The sequence below is a fragment of the Zalophus californianus genome, chromosome 7 (assembly GCF_009762305.2).
Source record: "Zalophus californianus isolate mZalCal1 chromosome 7, mZalCal1.pri.v2, whole genome shotgun sequence".
NCBI lineage: Eukaryota > Metazoa > Chordata > Mammalia > Carnivora > Otariidae > Zalophus > Zalophus californianus.
In genome coordinates this window covers 138,653,211-138,668,955 of record NC_045601.1, presented here as the reverse complement: position 1 = coordinate 138,668,955, position 15,745 = coordinate 138,653,211, and the positions used below count along the sequence as shown (strand labels likewise).

The following is a 15,745-nucleotide window of genomic DNA, read 5'->3' as shown; positions in this document are numbered from 1 at the left end:
CAACATGGGGGTAAGAGACAATAGTAACACCTCCAAAGTAAGCTCATGCACCGTTGTCCGCAAGTTGATCTGAACGTGCAATTTTAGAAAATTTGCACCTATTATTGCTATTAATTTTGTCAATAATTTTTATTTTTTTCACTTTTAAAGATTTAAATCTTTAAAAAGAGGGAGGGAGCACAAGCAGGAGGAGTAGCAGAGAGGGGGAGGGAGAAGCAGGGAGCCCGATGCAGGACTCGATCCCAGGACCATGGGATTATGACCTGAGCTGAAGGCAGATGCTTAACCAATTGAGTCACCCAGGCGCCCTGTATTTTATCAATAATTTTAACATAAAACTCTGTTTCTGTATATTGGGTAATCCCAATGTACCAAGAGTCCTACTGTCTTCATTAGGAGTTTATGTTCTAAACATGTATGCTCATTTATAATGAGCACATTATAAATAAGAATTTTAAAAAGTCATTTTAGAAAATGAAATATTTGTACTAAAGATACAGAGTGTAAGAAACAAATACCTGGGCAAACTACCCCATTTCAAAGAAACATTGCAAGTGGCTTCCCGGTCCTGTGTTTCTCTCCCCAAATGCTTTCTCTTTCTTTGAATGAAAAGGGAGCCATAATCCTTAGTTTGGGTTCAGATCAGTTACTTTTGACAACCCATACAGAGCTGGATTGGTGTTAAGTCTTTTGAATTCCTATTTTTTTTTTTATTTGGGTGCTCTTGTTTAGTGAGCCACGTAGTGCCATTGGCAATTTGTAGATTGAATTTGCTTTAATAAACAACCAAGAGTCAAAGATCTCCAAGGTCTTTGCAGACAATTTCTAGATCCTCACAATGTCACTGTTTAAAGCAAATTCATGGATTGAAATCCAACGGATGCTGGAAGAGCTGAAAAGTCAGTAGCCGACACATTGATTTTGGGCTGGAGTCATTGCCAAGAGAGATGAAAGCGTTTGCAGCACTGCCTAGTTGGGTGGCATGAGGGCCAGGTTGGAAAGATGAATTGAGGACATCCACTTTTTTTTTTTTTAGGATTTTATTTATTTATTTGACAGAGACACAGCGAGAGAGGGAACACAAGCAGGGGGAGTGTGAGGGGGAGAAGCAGTCTTCCCACTGAGCAGGGAGCCCGATGCGGGGCTCAATCCCAGGACCCTGGGATCATGACCTGAGCTGAAGGCAGATGCTTAACCAACTGAGCCACCCAGGTGCCCCGAGGATATCCACTTCTAAAGATGCTGTCCTGATTTTAAAATTTTTAGTGCCAGTGGCACTTATCCAAAAGTACTCCCAGTAGATTAGGGTAGTGGTGGAGTAAGCTTCTATAAGGCAGGAGCTCTTATTGTATAGGGTGGCCACTTGGACTTTTATTAAACATAGTGTGATGGTGTCTAGATCATTTAGTTCCATGCAGGTTACAACTTCATATTCCTCTCCCCAAATGACTGGACTGTGACTGGACTGTCTGGTAGCATTCAGGATGTGGAGTTCAGGCAGCTGGGATTGCATTGAAAAGTCCCCAATAGGGGACTGATCAGATGATTTTGGTCTGAAGACACAAGTGTGGGTAGATGCTTTTGGTCTGTCCGACCTGTGACTCGTGCCTTCCTCTCTTCATAGAGTATGCTACGAACGGGTTCCATGGTACCCCACGGTGCTAACCTTTGTCTTGTCTGCCTTGTGGCATGGTGTCTATCCTGGATACTATTTTACCTTCTTAACTGGAATCCTCATCACAGTAGCATCCAGAACGGTAAGCTTCTTTTGGTTGTAGGATCTTTGCCTTAATAATCCGATGCCTCTGTGTTTGTCATTAGAGAACTCCTTCAATATATAGGAATTTTGGGCCATAAAATGAACGATTTTCATGTTATTCGCAGGCGGTGTTTGCAAAAAGGCATTTTAGGAGTAATGAATGTTTAATACCTTAAGAGATGAAAAAAAATTTTTTGAAGATTTATTTAGAGAGCGAGCATGTGAGTGGGGGGCCGGGGGGGCAGAGAGAGAAGGACAAGCAGACTCTGTGCTAAGCTTGGAGCCTGACGTGGGGCTTGATCCCACAACCCTGGGGAGAACATGACCTGAGCTGAAACCAAGAGTTGGATGCTCAACTGACTGAGCCACCCAGGGGCCCCCCCCTATAGAGGCCGAAAAAAGTTTTAATCATTAAACAAAGTCTTCCAAATACAGATGAAGATTAGTAATTGAGGCTCTGTAGGCTTCATTTTGCTTATACTCATCTTAATTTCTCAGTTCATTATCCTAAGTTTAGAAATAATTCACAGTCTGTGCAGACAGTAAAATTGTAGCCATAGGAACTGTGTTGTTAGAGATTGCTCTAACTTTTCATGTTCTTGTGCCTGATCCAGTAAATTAGTTTGTGTGAAATTCTTTGTGAATTTTATAAATTCGGTTCTCTAGGCTTTTGGGGGTAGCCTTCAGTTTGTCCTAGAGTGTTCCTATCATCTGCTGCTTGTAGAGCAGGATGATAAAGACATAAAAAATATGCCTGTCCTTAAAGAATGAGATAGGCACGTAGGTAAGTCATTACAACGCAGCGTGCTCTGATTGTCAAATAGAGTTTTGTATTTGATTTGGTGGCAATTTGATAATGATTGTGGCTTTCCTTATTCAGGTGCCCGGAATTTTTAATGACATTTGTCAAACTGTATTTTGGGTGTGAATTTAGGAGCCCCAACAGAGCTATTCACTCATTCTTTAATTCACGTATTCTACGAATATTTCAGGAGCCCGCCTATGTGCCAGTTTGGGTTCTAGGCACACTGGGATACCACAGTGATCAAGAGTCCCCTCCCCACGGAATTCCTGTTTTAGCTAGGTGAATATTTGCTGGAATATATGTGTGAACAAGAATGATAATTGATTACAACTCATGCTGATGAGTTTACTTTTAAAAGTAAAGTATACATTGTACGTGGGAAACCAAGAACACCTTTTCTCTTCTCCCATTTATCTGCCTACTTGGATTATAAAAGAAATGTAAAGAGCAGATGGCCAGGACAAACTAAACCAAGGACCAAAATTTTATTAATCTATCCAGAGTATTATTCCTGAAGATGTCTTTAGCTCTGTGATCTCAGTTGGTATAAAAGCATTGATTTATATAAAGCCTTTCTTTTGGATGGCCTGGACGTATTTTTCACAAATGAGGTAGGTAGGGGTTGAGAAGGTTGATAGAACAGGATTCCCAGGAGAATGAACTCAGTAGTGAAGTGCCTTAGGGGCTCTCTGACACCTCTCATGCATCCCCCATGGATGGAGCTCTGGCAGTATCTTGAACTTGGGGCCAAGAAGGAGTTTGTAACCTACCGAGGCAGCCCCGGGAAGCCTTTCCTGCTTTGGGGCTGACCTGCCTCTAAGCCAGCCATTGTTTTAGCTATGCCTCTTGTTCTTGGGTCTTGGAATTGGGTGTCTTTCTGGAGGCAAATCTAGTCCCATATGTCAAAAGACCTACAAATTAACTATGGAAAAGCTAGCTTTTCCATAATTAAAATGATATCAGATTAATATTTCCTGACATGGAATGATTTTTGATCCATTATTAAATGAGAAAAACAGGCTAGAAAATCTGTGCCCTTAGTGAGACTACAACTATGGATATGCATGAATAAGAAAGGCTTGGAAGGATGTGTGCCAAGTTTATAAACAGTACTTTCCTCTGAGGAGAGGTCAAAAAGTAAATTCTTTTTTTTGTTTAGTTCTTTGAACATTTGTCTACAGTAGACATAAATAAATATATTGATAATAAAAACCACAGTGGTACTTTGGATCACCTATATTCCTGAAGTATAATGCCTACATGCACAAAATAAAAGTTGTTTTTATTTTTCATACCCGCCCCCGGCTTCCTTGGCTTGCAGGTGAGGAACAACTACAGATGTTACTTCCTTTCCTCAAAAGCCCTCAAGGTTGTGTATGATGTGGTCACCTGGGCAGCCACTCAGCTGGCTGTCTCTTACACTGTCGCACCCTTTGTCATGTTGGCAGTTGAGCCAACCATCAGCTTATACAAGTGAGTTTCCATCCTTCTCTATTGCTCTTTGGTACACTGTTCTGTTTTCTCTGTGTTTGACTTGGGGGTTGGTTAATTGGATCACTTGGTATTAAGAATTTCTAAATACAGCTTCAACGTGAAAATGTCCATAGACAGCTTTGGGAGGACCTGGTTATCCCAGGGACCCCAACAGACACACAGCAATACACTGATTTTATTTACTTGAGAGAGAGCTGGAGAGGGTCAGAGGGAGAAGCAGGCTCCCCGCTGAGCAGGGAGCCCGATGCGGGACTCGATCCCGGGACCCTGGGATCATGACCTGAGCCGAAGACAGACGCTTAACCAACCGAGCCACCCAGGCGCCCCACACAGCAGTACATCTGGGCGAAGCTGGCGGGCAGCCTTTCAGATGCTCCTAACATACTGAAGGGATGCTAGGACCGTGAATTTTGAAGGGCTATATCTGGATTATAAACTCAGAGAGTGAAATGTGCTGCCCTTGCCTCTTTTTCCTGGGGGTCAGGCTATGTTGGAGTCTTGTGGGGGAGCATCCTGAGAACAGGACAGAAGCCGACTGCAGCTGGATGGGATGACCTGAGGGGTCTGCGGGTGAGCTTGGTGCTCTAGGGGATGCCGGTGCTGGTGTGCACACAGGGGCTTTATGGTGTGAGCTGCAGGGGTGGAGGGAAGAGATGGCTCACACCAGATACAAGAGGCGTTTTAAAGAATGGGGGTCAGGCCTTTATATTCAACCCCCAGTGGTCCTGAGGAACTGTGAACCTACTCTTGCTTGCTCTTATTATTTTACTGAGGTTGATGTAGTATTTTTCTACTATTGCCAACTGGTGTGTGACCTGTAGCAAGTGATTAACTCTCTCACCTGGCTGGACTGCATCACAAAGCACCGTTGTTAGGAATGAAATGAAGTAAATGTGCAAAGGGCACAGCGCAGTGCCTGGCCTATCGTCTGTACCAGTCAGTGCTGACTTGTGTTATTGAAGGCTTGCGCAGGCTTTTGTAGATGATTCTGAAGTCCTAGCTACGCTCCAAGACTAAACAACGCAAATATGCCCTATTCGTTGGTGGGGATTTCCTGGTCATTGTTGCACTGGTCGGAAATGATCAAAGAAGCTTTTACTATTCTATACACAGCAAGGTCTAGAAGTAGATTTTTTCCCCCCAGGTTACAGGCCAAGAAGGTGGAGGAAAGTATATGCTGCTAGTGAAGTCTGTTCCTGTACCATCAGTTAGGTCATGGGAGTTCTGTCAGTATAATGTGGTAGTTGAGCTGGTTTATATACAGATGTTTCTACACAAGGGATGCCAGAATAGTGGGAAAGAATTCCAGTCCTCAGCAACAAGAGCTCTCCGTGTAGCTGCCACAGAGGGAAGAGCACGAGCCCCTGCAGCTCTGGAGTAAGAACATTGACATTGGGGGTCCCTCTCAAGGTACACCCCCCCCCACCGCTGCACCTGCTCTGCCCTGGCTCTCAGCTGGCTTTCTTCCTCTATGCCCACCTTGAGGGCAGCCCCCCCCTTGCACACAGCTCCATCTTCCTTCCCCTCATCTCTGCCCTTCAGCCAATATTTGCCCTTCTCGGTCTTCTCCATTTTAACATCGAGCTGTCTGCCTGGCTTCAGTGCTAATTGTTCTTGTTAGTGCTCTGGTTACAAGGTCTCACAGGTTTCGAGTTGTCTGCTTCTAACATGACCTGCCCCATACCTCCGTACGCCCCAGTATTCTAAGTGCATGATACTGCTGAGTGGGAGATTTTTTTTTTCACATGATTGCAGAAATGGCTGCATTCAACTCAAAACCATTTAATACCTTCTGTCTGCTGGGCACTGTTCTAGAAGCCTTCCAGATCTGTTCCCCACTTGGGGCTAATTCTGTAACCAGCAATGAATGGCAGGTGTATGCAAGTCCACTTCTCAGCCTGTCTTTCATTGCTTAGCATTTAAATTTCAGACCTGCTTTATTTTTAAGTGTAGTCAGTTTTCAATCTATAGTGACTTCATAGCTTTAAATTCCTACCTAATCTTAAGTTGTAAATGAGTCCCAAGTGAACACTTAAATGTGTTATGAAAGAACCTGTCTTAGCTCAGGATGCTAGGACTAAGTATAGACTGAGTGAGTTCAACAGCAGACATTTCTCAACGGTTGTGGAGGCTGGGAAGTCCAAGATCAAGGTGCTAGCAGATTCGGTTTCTGGTGAAAGCTGTCTTCCTGGCTTAAGGAAGGCTGCCTTCTTGCTGTGCCCTCACTTGGCAGAGAGAGAGAGACATGAGAGAGAGGGACAGCTCTGGCCCGTTTATCTTCTTAGAAAGGCACTAATCCCATCATAGGGGCCCCACCCCAAACGGATTACCTCTATTTCTCCAAATACCATCATATTTAGTCCATAGCAGGACCTTTCTGTGAACTCACTTTGAAAAGCAAATCCATATACGTTAAGTAGATGACCCTTTCTTAAATTCAGTGTGTGAGGATGTTAGAATTTGTATAGACATTTTTGAAGATAACGAAGTCCTTGAGAGTGGGAACTGTGCCTTATTCATCTGTGCCTCTGGGGTACCTAGTTTTGCCCTAGCATGCTCAATAAATGTTGAGTTTTTCCATAATAAAAAGATGGAATAGGTCTTAAAATTTTAGAGAAATATGGTGGGTCAGAATAGGTTCCTAAACTTTGCAAGGGGTTGAAATATTTTTTCCCTTGACTCCCAAAATGTTTGGCTTTAATCTAACATAATTGTTCCATTGTAGATCTGGCCACGTAGGAAAAGAACAAAGTACATAGGTGTGCAGACTTTGAAATCTATGGCTGGGGTTGCCTGTTGAGAACCCTAGTTTACACCCTGTTGAGCCAGTGTTTCTGTCTGTGACTCTTTCATTCTCAGTGCTCTGGTTTAGACACTAAGTGAGTTGCTCACTTGCCTGGGGCTGTTTCAATTGTAGGAGCCCCCCCCCCCACCTCACCCCTAGTTTTACTTTCCATGGTTTCAGTTATGCATGGTCAATTGCTCTTCGGAAACAGATGATCCTCCTTCTGATGTATATGGTCAGAAGGTCAGGAGTAGCCCCATGCTACTGATTTAATCATTTCCCATCATCACAAGAAGGGTGAGTACAGTACTGTTGTACTGGATTTTGAGAGGAGAGACCACATTCTCATAACTTATTATGGTATATGGTTATAATTGTTCTGTTAGTTGTTAATCTCTTACTGTGCCTAATTCATAAACTGTATGGTAGGTAGGTACATATAGGGAGAAACACAGCATATAGAGGGTACAGTACTATCCGCAGTTGGAGACATCCCCTTGGGGGTTTCGGAACATGTCCTCCAGCTCGGTCGGGGGTTGGGGGGGGTGGGGAAACTACTCTACCTTACCTCCTATACTTGTTTCCCATTCCCCTGAAGAAAGAGATGCGGGCTTTTCCTTTTTATAAATCCCGGTTTAATGCTTTGTACATCCTAAGCAGTAAATGCATATTGAAAGAATAAGTGAGTGAAGATGTGTTCGCTTGTTAGAAGTCTTGACTATTCTGTAGACATTTTCAGGGAAGTTTAGGGGATATGTGAATTATTGGATTCTAATGGGTCTGACCTGGTGATCACAGAAGCTGAGGAATGATGCATGAATGCATTGTGGGTTTTTTTCCCTCCTTTTCACATTATTTTTCCTTTGATCTTCAAAGAGTATTGGAGAAAGTCTAAGTTCAGCCTTTTCAAAAGGATCTAGAACAATTGTACAAATGCAAGCTGTTTCTAATTACATTTACAGATATGCCAGTATTTACTGTCTACATTGTGCTCAGTGTGCTGAACACCACATTTACGCAATAAAAGTCCACAGACTCAAAAGCAACACTTGTTTCTTATTAGTTTGGATGAAAGCTATTTTAAGAGTCATGGAGTAGGTTTTGAAAATCTGGATTCTTTTGGCTCCTCACACAAGAACCCGTTATACTTGAGTACATCAGCTAAAGTTGCATTTGTACAGAATACAGGGTTTGAATTTTCCTGTGTGTCCTTATATTTCGAATATTAGGGGATTCTGGCTGTCAGGGGATTAACGTTCTTAGTTTGCTCATGGCAGTGGGTCTATCTGTAGATGGGCTGATGGGTTTGCTCTACCCAGTCCTGTGGTTTTGGTCCATCCCTGGCCTGCTCACCTACTGGAGTTTTCATGGGGTGGACTGAAGCAAGCCACTTGCTGGACTGCAGATGATGTAATCACATCCATGCAACATTTCCCATTTGTTTCCTTGTGTGCAATTTAACTTTTGCGGATGTTTTATTCTAGGTCCATGTATTTTTATTTACACATCATAAGTCTCCTGATAATACTCTTTCTGCCAATCAAACCACACGCTCATATCCAGAGGCAGCCTCAGACTCTGAACTCCGTTAATAAGAAAAAAAAAGACTGATACCTCCAAGGAAGCCGAGCAGGTAAAACAGCAAAACATCAGAAAGAGGAGATCAAAGGCTCAAGGGTTCACCAGGGACTTAGAAGTGATGTTTACATGCTTTTTTTTTTTTTTTAAGTGCAGGGAGTATTTTATAAAGCCTTTTCTATGATTAAGCTAGCCATGCCCAGTTGATTTAATATTGCTGAGGACATGTGAGTGGTGTGGAGGGATGTGGAGACTGTGCCGGTGTTGCAGAGGCCGTCCATTCTGGGCTGCTGGGTCTTTGCTTTTCTGGCATGATTTCCAGCCACTGGAACCCGGGCACCTGCTCCAGAAGGCGGAAGGTGGTTGCTGACAGAGCTTGTCTTCCAGAACATACCCACAGTTGTTCCTGGGGAAACCCCAGACCCTTTGACCACAGCAACTATACAGAAGACCGTGCAGGAGAGGGATCCTGCAAGAAGGACCCAGGAGGACTTGCTGTGAACACTTGAATGGACTGAAAGGCATGCCCTGAAGTAGGCTGCATTTTTTTTTTTTTCCAGGGACAGGACTCTTCCCTTTTTTCTTTGAACTGAGCCAAGATCGGAAATCAGAAAGTCTCCTGTGCACATACCCGGGGAGTTTAGGAAGGGCTGTTTTCCATTTCACATGTGCCATCTGCCTTGCCCAGGGTGGCCCTGAGAAAACACCCAAATGTTTGCATCATCAGAGGCAGCAGAATGTCTTAAATAATTTTTTTTTTTAAGTAAAGTTATATAGGAGCTTGGTAAGAAGCAACGTTTTTCTTTGCTCCCCTCATTTCATAGAGGGGTGAATGATCATGGCTATGATGCACACGTGGGCTGATTTTCACTTTTCTGATTTTGCACCTGTTTTAGTTGAATCATCATATTGGAAAGCAGACATTGAAAACCATTTTCTATCTTTGTTATGAATGTGCTGTGGTTCCTTTCAGGGACTTCTATTGGGTGATAATTCTATGTGGGAGAAGGAAACATGGTATTAAATGTGCAAAATAATAATGCTGATAATTGTATGGTACAATGGTGTGCCCTCATATAAATGCCTTGGGAGGAGAGAATTTGTTCAGATGGTCAAAAATTGGTTTCATACTGAGTGAATACTGTGTTTCTATATAAAGGAAATGTTTCTGAACAGAAGCGTTGTTTTTTTTGTGAGTGGAGACTCGGCATTCTGAAGCACGTGTGTATATTTGTGTGTTTCTCTGTTTTAACAAATATGCACAAACTTAAGGTTTTACTTGTTTCAAATTTGAGCATTTACAACATGTTCAATTTGTCCTCTATGTCAGGCACTTGGACAGTTTTGATTTTTAGTTTGATTTTCTATCTTCATTCCCACCCTTGCAGGTAGGCTTAAACCCTTTTTACAGATGAGGAAATGGAGAATCAGAGGGACGTTTGTTAACTGTCCCCAGTCACAAAGTCAGTGAAGGAGCAGAGATTAAAATCCAAGGCAGTCCCAAGAGAGCTGTTGGCAGTTAGTATTTCCAAGAGATATCCTGCTGCTGCTTCTCTTAGGACAATGACATGTGATGTGCTGGTCCCTTGAAGAGTTTATATGGTGCTGGGGGAGAATACTAGAACCTGAACTCTAGGCCTTATGTGAGGTAATGGAAGTTAAAAAGCACATTTTGGCCAGTGTTTGAGGCTCACCCCAATTTAACCAGGTAACGTTGAGGCAATCCTACCTCTCTGGTCTGTGAGGGAGGTTATGGGGAAGGGGATGTAGGTGCTTAAAATCTGGGACTTTTTGAGGCTCAAGACCAAGAAAAATGCACACTGGTTAAAATGGTCTAGATCACCATGGGCATAAAGTGTATCATCGAGAAATCTTTGAATTTGCAATATGATTTCAGGTTTCACTGTATTTAAACATCTTCATTTCTGAACGAAGAATTTTGGTAGCAAGAAGATTGGTGATCTCTAGGGTGACCAACCATCCTGTCATGCTAGTGACTCTACTGACCCTTCAGTCCTGGGCAAACATGGAACATTGGTCCCTATAGTGTCTGCTAAGAATCACTTATTCATTACTGAATGGAGTCAAGTTGAAGCCTTTGGAATCCAGGCTTAGAGATGTTGTATGTCAGACAGAAATGAACCCTTAGGCACATTTTTCTTATTTCAGGGCTTTATTCAGTGTAGGCATGTTTCCTTTCATGCACTTCACTTTCTTGTGCTTTGCCAATACTGTTTTTTTTTTTTTTTTTTTTTTTTACAAATTGAAGGTTCATGACAACCAGATGTCAAGCAAGTCCATTGGCACCATTTTTTTCCAACACTGTTGCTTATGTCTGTCACATTTTGGCAATTCTCACAATATTTCAAACTTTTTAATTATATCTGTTCTGGTGATTTGTGATGTTACTCTTGTAACTGTTTTAGGGTGCCATGAAGCCCACCCAAATAAGACAAGGAGCTTAGCTGAGAAATGTGTGTGTTCTGACTGCTCCACCAACCAGCTGTTCCCCATTTTTCTCCCTCTCCTCAGGCCTCCCTGTTCGCTGAGACACAACACTGAAATTAGGCCCATTAACCGGACAACGGCCTCCAGGGGTTCAAGTGAAAGGAATAATCACACATCTATCACTGTAAATCAAAAGCTAGAAATGATTAAGCTTAGTGAGGAAGGCATGTTGAACGCCAAGATAGGCTGAAAGGTAGGCCTCTTGCACCAAACAGCCAACTTGTGAATATAAACAAGTTTTTGAAGGAAATGAAAAGTTCTTTTCTCGTGAACACATGGATGATAAGAAAGCAAAAGTCTTATTGCTGACATGGAGAGTTTTAGTGGTCTGGAGAAATCAAACCAGCCATAACTTTCCCTTAAGCCAAAGCCTAAATTCTGTGAAGTCACTGAGAGAGGTGAGGAAGCTGCAGAAGGAAAGTCTGAAGCCAGCAGAGGTTGGTTCATGAGGTTTAAGGAAAGAAGCCTCCTCTGTAAAGTGCAAAGTGCAGCAGCAAGTGCTGAGAAGCTGCAGCAAGTTCTCCAGAAGATTGAGCTGAGACCATTAATGAAGGTGTCTGCACTGAACAACAGATTTTTCAATGTAGATGAAACAGCCTTCAGTTGGAACTAAGATGCCATCTAGGACTCTCATAGCTACAGAGAAGTCAGTGCCTGCCTTCAAAACTTCAAAGCACAGGCTGAACCTCTTGTTAGGGGCTAATACAGTTACTAAGTTGAAGCCAACACTCATTCACCATTCTGGAAATCCTAAGGCCCTTAAGAATGATGCTAAATCTACTCTGCCTGTGCTCTATAAATGGAACAACAAAGCCTGGATGACAGCACATGTTTACGACATGATTTCCTGAATATTTTAAGCTCACTGTTGAGACAGGAAAGGTGGAAAAGAAAGAAGGAAAGAAGATTCTTTCAAAACATTACTGTTCAATGACAATGTACCTGGTCACCCAAGAGCTCAGGTGGACATGGACAAGGAGATGAATGTTGTCTTCATGCCTGCTAAAACAATATCCATTCTGCAGCCTATGGCTCAAGGAGGTAATTTAGGCTTTTAAGTCTTATTAAGTAATACATTTCATAATGTATAGCTGTTGTAGTTAGTGATTCTTCTGATGGATCTGGGCAAAGTAAATTGAAAACTTTTTGGAGTTCTGGATCAAGATGGTGACATAGGAAGACTCTGAGCCCACCTCCTCCATGGATACACCAAATCTACATCTATTTATAGAGCAATTCTCCTGAAGAGCTGAGGGGTGACTGAACTGCTTCTGTACAGCGAAAGATAAGACCACATCGAGAATAGCAAAAGAGATGGAGACATGATAATGAAGGGAATCCCTCTTCCTCAGTGTTGCAAACTGCAGTGGGGAGGAACCGTATTGAGGGATCTTAAGCAGATTCATTTGCAGTAGGGCAAGAAAAAAAGCTATGGTTTAAAAGACCCCCTAGGATATAAAGGAACTGGCCCTAGACACTGCCAAATGACTGGGGAGCTGCTGGAACTTTCTCAGGGTTGCATTGGCTGGTGAGTACCATGGTTTGTATTTTCCTTCCTTCTTGACAGCACAGATGGGAACAGGGTTCTGGCATGATAGCTGGCCTGCCACCTCAGAAAGCCCTGGGCCCCTAGTCCATACCAGCCCCGGATGCTCTGGGCCACAGGAAAAAAGCCATAGCTTGAAGGATCGATTGGAATACAAAGGAGCTAGCCTTAGAATATTGCCAAATGGCAGGGAACTGCTGATGGAAATCTTTAGGTCACAGAGGCTTATGAGCACCCTGGTTACTGTTCCTCCACCACCATGATAGCATGGGTAGGAGCAGGGTTCTGGGCACCCTAGCCAGCCTACCTCTTCAGTGAGCCCCAGGCACCTAGCCCACACCAGTTCCAGCCATCCCACTAAGGTGGCCCCAGCATGGCACACACCATGACACCCCTAGTCTGCACTCACTACAGCCTTAGCTTTCTTATCAAGATGGCACAGGCACAAAGCACCTCAGAACAATCCAGGCCTATCTGAGAAAAAGAAAACCTACAACCAAGAATACCTTGCCTGGCAAGGTTATCCTTCAGAATTGAAGGAAAGAGAATTTCTTATGCAAACAAAAATTAAAAATGTTCATCACCACTAAACTGGCCTACAAGAAATGTTAAAGGTACTACTTTAAATGGAAAATGGAAGGCCATAATTAGATGAAAATTATAAATAAAGAGAGGTAAAGTGGGATAACATATACATACAATGTGGAAAGGGGAATAAAAAAGTTCTTTTAGAATTTGTTCAAACTTAAGTGACCATCAACTTAATATACATAAAAAAATAAGTAAAAGTGTAACACTACAGAAAGTCACCAATCATAAGACACCAAGAGAAGAAACATAGCAAAAGCTACAAAAAAATGACCAGAAAACAGTGAACAAAATAGCAGTAAGTACATACCCATCTATACTCTAGATGTAAGTGGTGGAAGGAGCCAAGATGTCCTTCAACAGATGAATGGATAAAGAAGATGTGGTTCATACATACAATGGAATATTCAGCCATCAGAAAGGATGAATACCTACCATTTGCATCAACATAGATGGAACTGGAGGGGATTATGCCAAATGAAATAAGCAGAGAAAGACAGTTATCATAAGGTTTCACTTATATGTGGAACATAAGGAAGAGCGTGGAGGACCACAGGGGAAGGGAGGGAAAACTGGGAAAAAATCAGAGAAGGAGACAAACCAGGAGAGACGCTGGACTCCAGGAAACAAACAGGGTTACAGAAGGGAGGGGCCTGGGGGGATGGGGTAACTGGGTGATGGGCACCTGTTATGAGCACTGGGTGTTAAATAATAAAGGCCAAAAGAAAAAAGTCAATGTAAATGGTCTAAATGGCCCACTTAAAAGACATAGGGTGGTTGAATGGGTTGAAAAAAACAAGAGCCATCCATATGCTGCCTATAAGACTCACTTCAGAGTAAAGACACATACACACTAAAAGTAAAGGGCTGAAAAAAAATGCCATGCAAATGGAAGAAAAAAACCCCACACCCAATGTAGCAATTCTTATATCAGAAAAAATGGACTTTAAAACAAAGACTCTAATGAGGGACCATGAAGGACATTACATAATGATAAAGGGATCAATCCAACAAGATTGAACAACTGTGAATATCTATGCACCCAGCATTGGAGCATCTAAATACATAAAGCAAATATTAATAGACATAAAGGGAGAAACTGACAGTAAGAGATTTTAACACCTCACTTAAATCAATGGATAGATCATCCAGGCAGAAATTCAAAAAGAAACAGTATCTTGGAATGAAACATTACACATGGACCTAACAGATTCGTACAGAACATTCCATACCAAATCAACAGAATACATGTTCAAGTGCATATGCAACATTCTCTAGGATAGATCACATGTTAGGCCACAAAACAAGTCTTAATTTGAAAAGTTTGAAATCATACTTTTCTGACTACAATGGGTTGAAACTAGAAATCAATCATGAGAAAAAAATGAAAAAAATACAAATACATGGAGACAAATGAAAATGAAAACACAACAGCCAGAATCTTTGGGACACAACAAAAGCAGTTTTAAAAGAGAAATGTAGGGTCACCTGCATGTCTCAGTTGAGCATCCGGCTCTTGATTTCAGCTCAGGTCATGATCTCAGAGTCCTGGGATTGAGCCCCAAGTCAGGCTCCATGCTCAGTGGGGGGTCTACTTTAAGATTCTCTGTCTCTCCCCTTGCGCGCTCTCTCTCTCTAAAATAAATAATTCTAGGGTACCTGGGTGGCTCAGTCAGTTAAGCATCTGCCTTCAGCTCAGGTCATGATCTCAGGGTCCTGGGATCAAGTCTCACATCAGGCTCCCTGCTCAGCAGGGAGTCTGCTCCCTCTCCCTCTGCCCCTTCCCCCTGCTCATGCTCTCTCTCTCACACACATGCACTCTCAAATAAAATCTTTAAAAAAATGGAAATGTATAGTGATACAGGCCTACCTCAAGAAATAAGAAAAATGTCAAACCTTACACCTAAAGAGGCTAGAAAACAAACCCAAAGGTTAGTAGAAGGAAGGAAATAAAGATCAGGGCAGAAACAAAGATTTTTTAAAACCCACAAGAGATCAATGAAACCAACCAAACTGGTTCTTTAAAAAGATAAAATCGATAAACTTTTAGCTAGATCCATCAAGAAAACAAAAGTGGGGAAAAAACCCAAATAATAAAATTTGAAACAAAAGAAAAGTGACAGCTGATACCACAGAAATACAAAGGGTTTTAAGAAACTACTAAGAAAAATGATATGCCAACAAATTGAACAACCTAGAAGACAGATAAATTTCTAGAAACATACAAGCTTCAAAACTGAATCAGGAATAGGAAATTGGAACAGACCAATAAGTAGTAACAAAATTGAATCAGTAATCTAAAAACTTCCAACAAACAAAAGTCCAGGACCAGATTGTGTCAAAGCTGAATTCTACCAAATATTTAAAGATTTAATACCTATTCTCCTCAGACTATTCCAAAAGAAATAGAAGATGGAAGAAAGCTTCTGAATACACTCTGTGAGGCCAACATTACCCTGGTAATCAAAACCAGACAAAGACAAAACCAATAAAAAAGGGAACTGTAGGCCAATATCCCTAATGAACATAGATGCAAAAATTCTCAACAAAATATTAGCAAGCTACATTCAACAATGTTAAAAGGGTTATTCACCACTTATCAAGTGGGCTTTATTCTTGAGATGCAAGGATGATTTGATATCTGCAAAAAAAATGTGATTACACATTAACAAAATGAAAGAT

The 15,745-nt window shown here is 42.0% G+C and overlaps 1 protein-coding gene across 6 annotated transcripts in view; it reads left to right on the top strand.

The window, feature by feature from the left end:
- Nucleotides 1-15,745, top strand: part of MBOAT1 (membrane bound O-acyltransferase domain containing 1) — a 134,479-nt gene that overhangs the window by 103,940 nt on the left and 14,794 nt on the right. For 3 of the 6 annotated variants that reach the window (XM_027602837.2, XM_027602842.2, XM_027602841.2), the window contains 3 exons: nucleotides 1,625-1,757; nucleotides 3,886-4,037; nucleotides 8,328-9,589. In XM_027602837.2, coding sequence (XP_027458638.2) covers nucleotides 1,625-1,757; nucleotides 3,886-4,037; nucleotides 8,328-8,454 — 412 coding nt within the window. In that variant the 3' untranslated portion in view covers nucleotides 8,455-9,589. Of the gene's footprint in view, nucleotides 1-1,624; nucleotides 1,758-3,885; nucleotides 4,038-8,327; nucleotides 9,590-10,953; nucleotides 13,100-15,745 lie in introns of those variants that run through there. The other 3 variants (XR_003521524.2, XR_003521522.2, XM_027602838.2) reach the window with 2 other exon arrangements.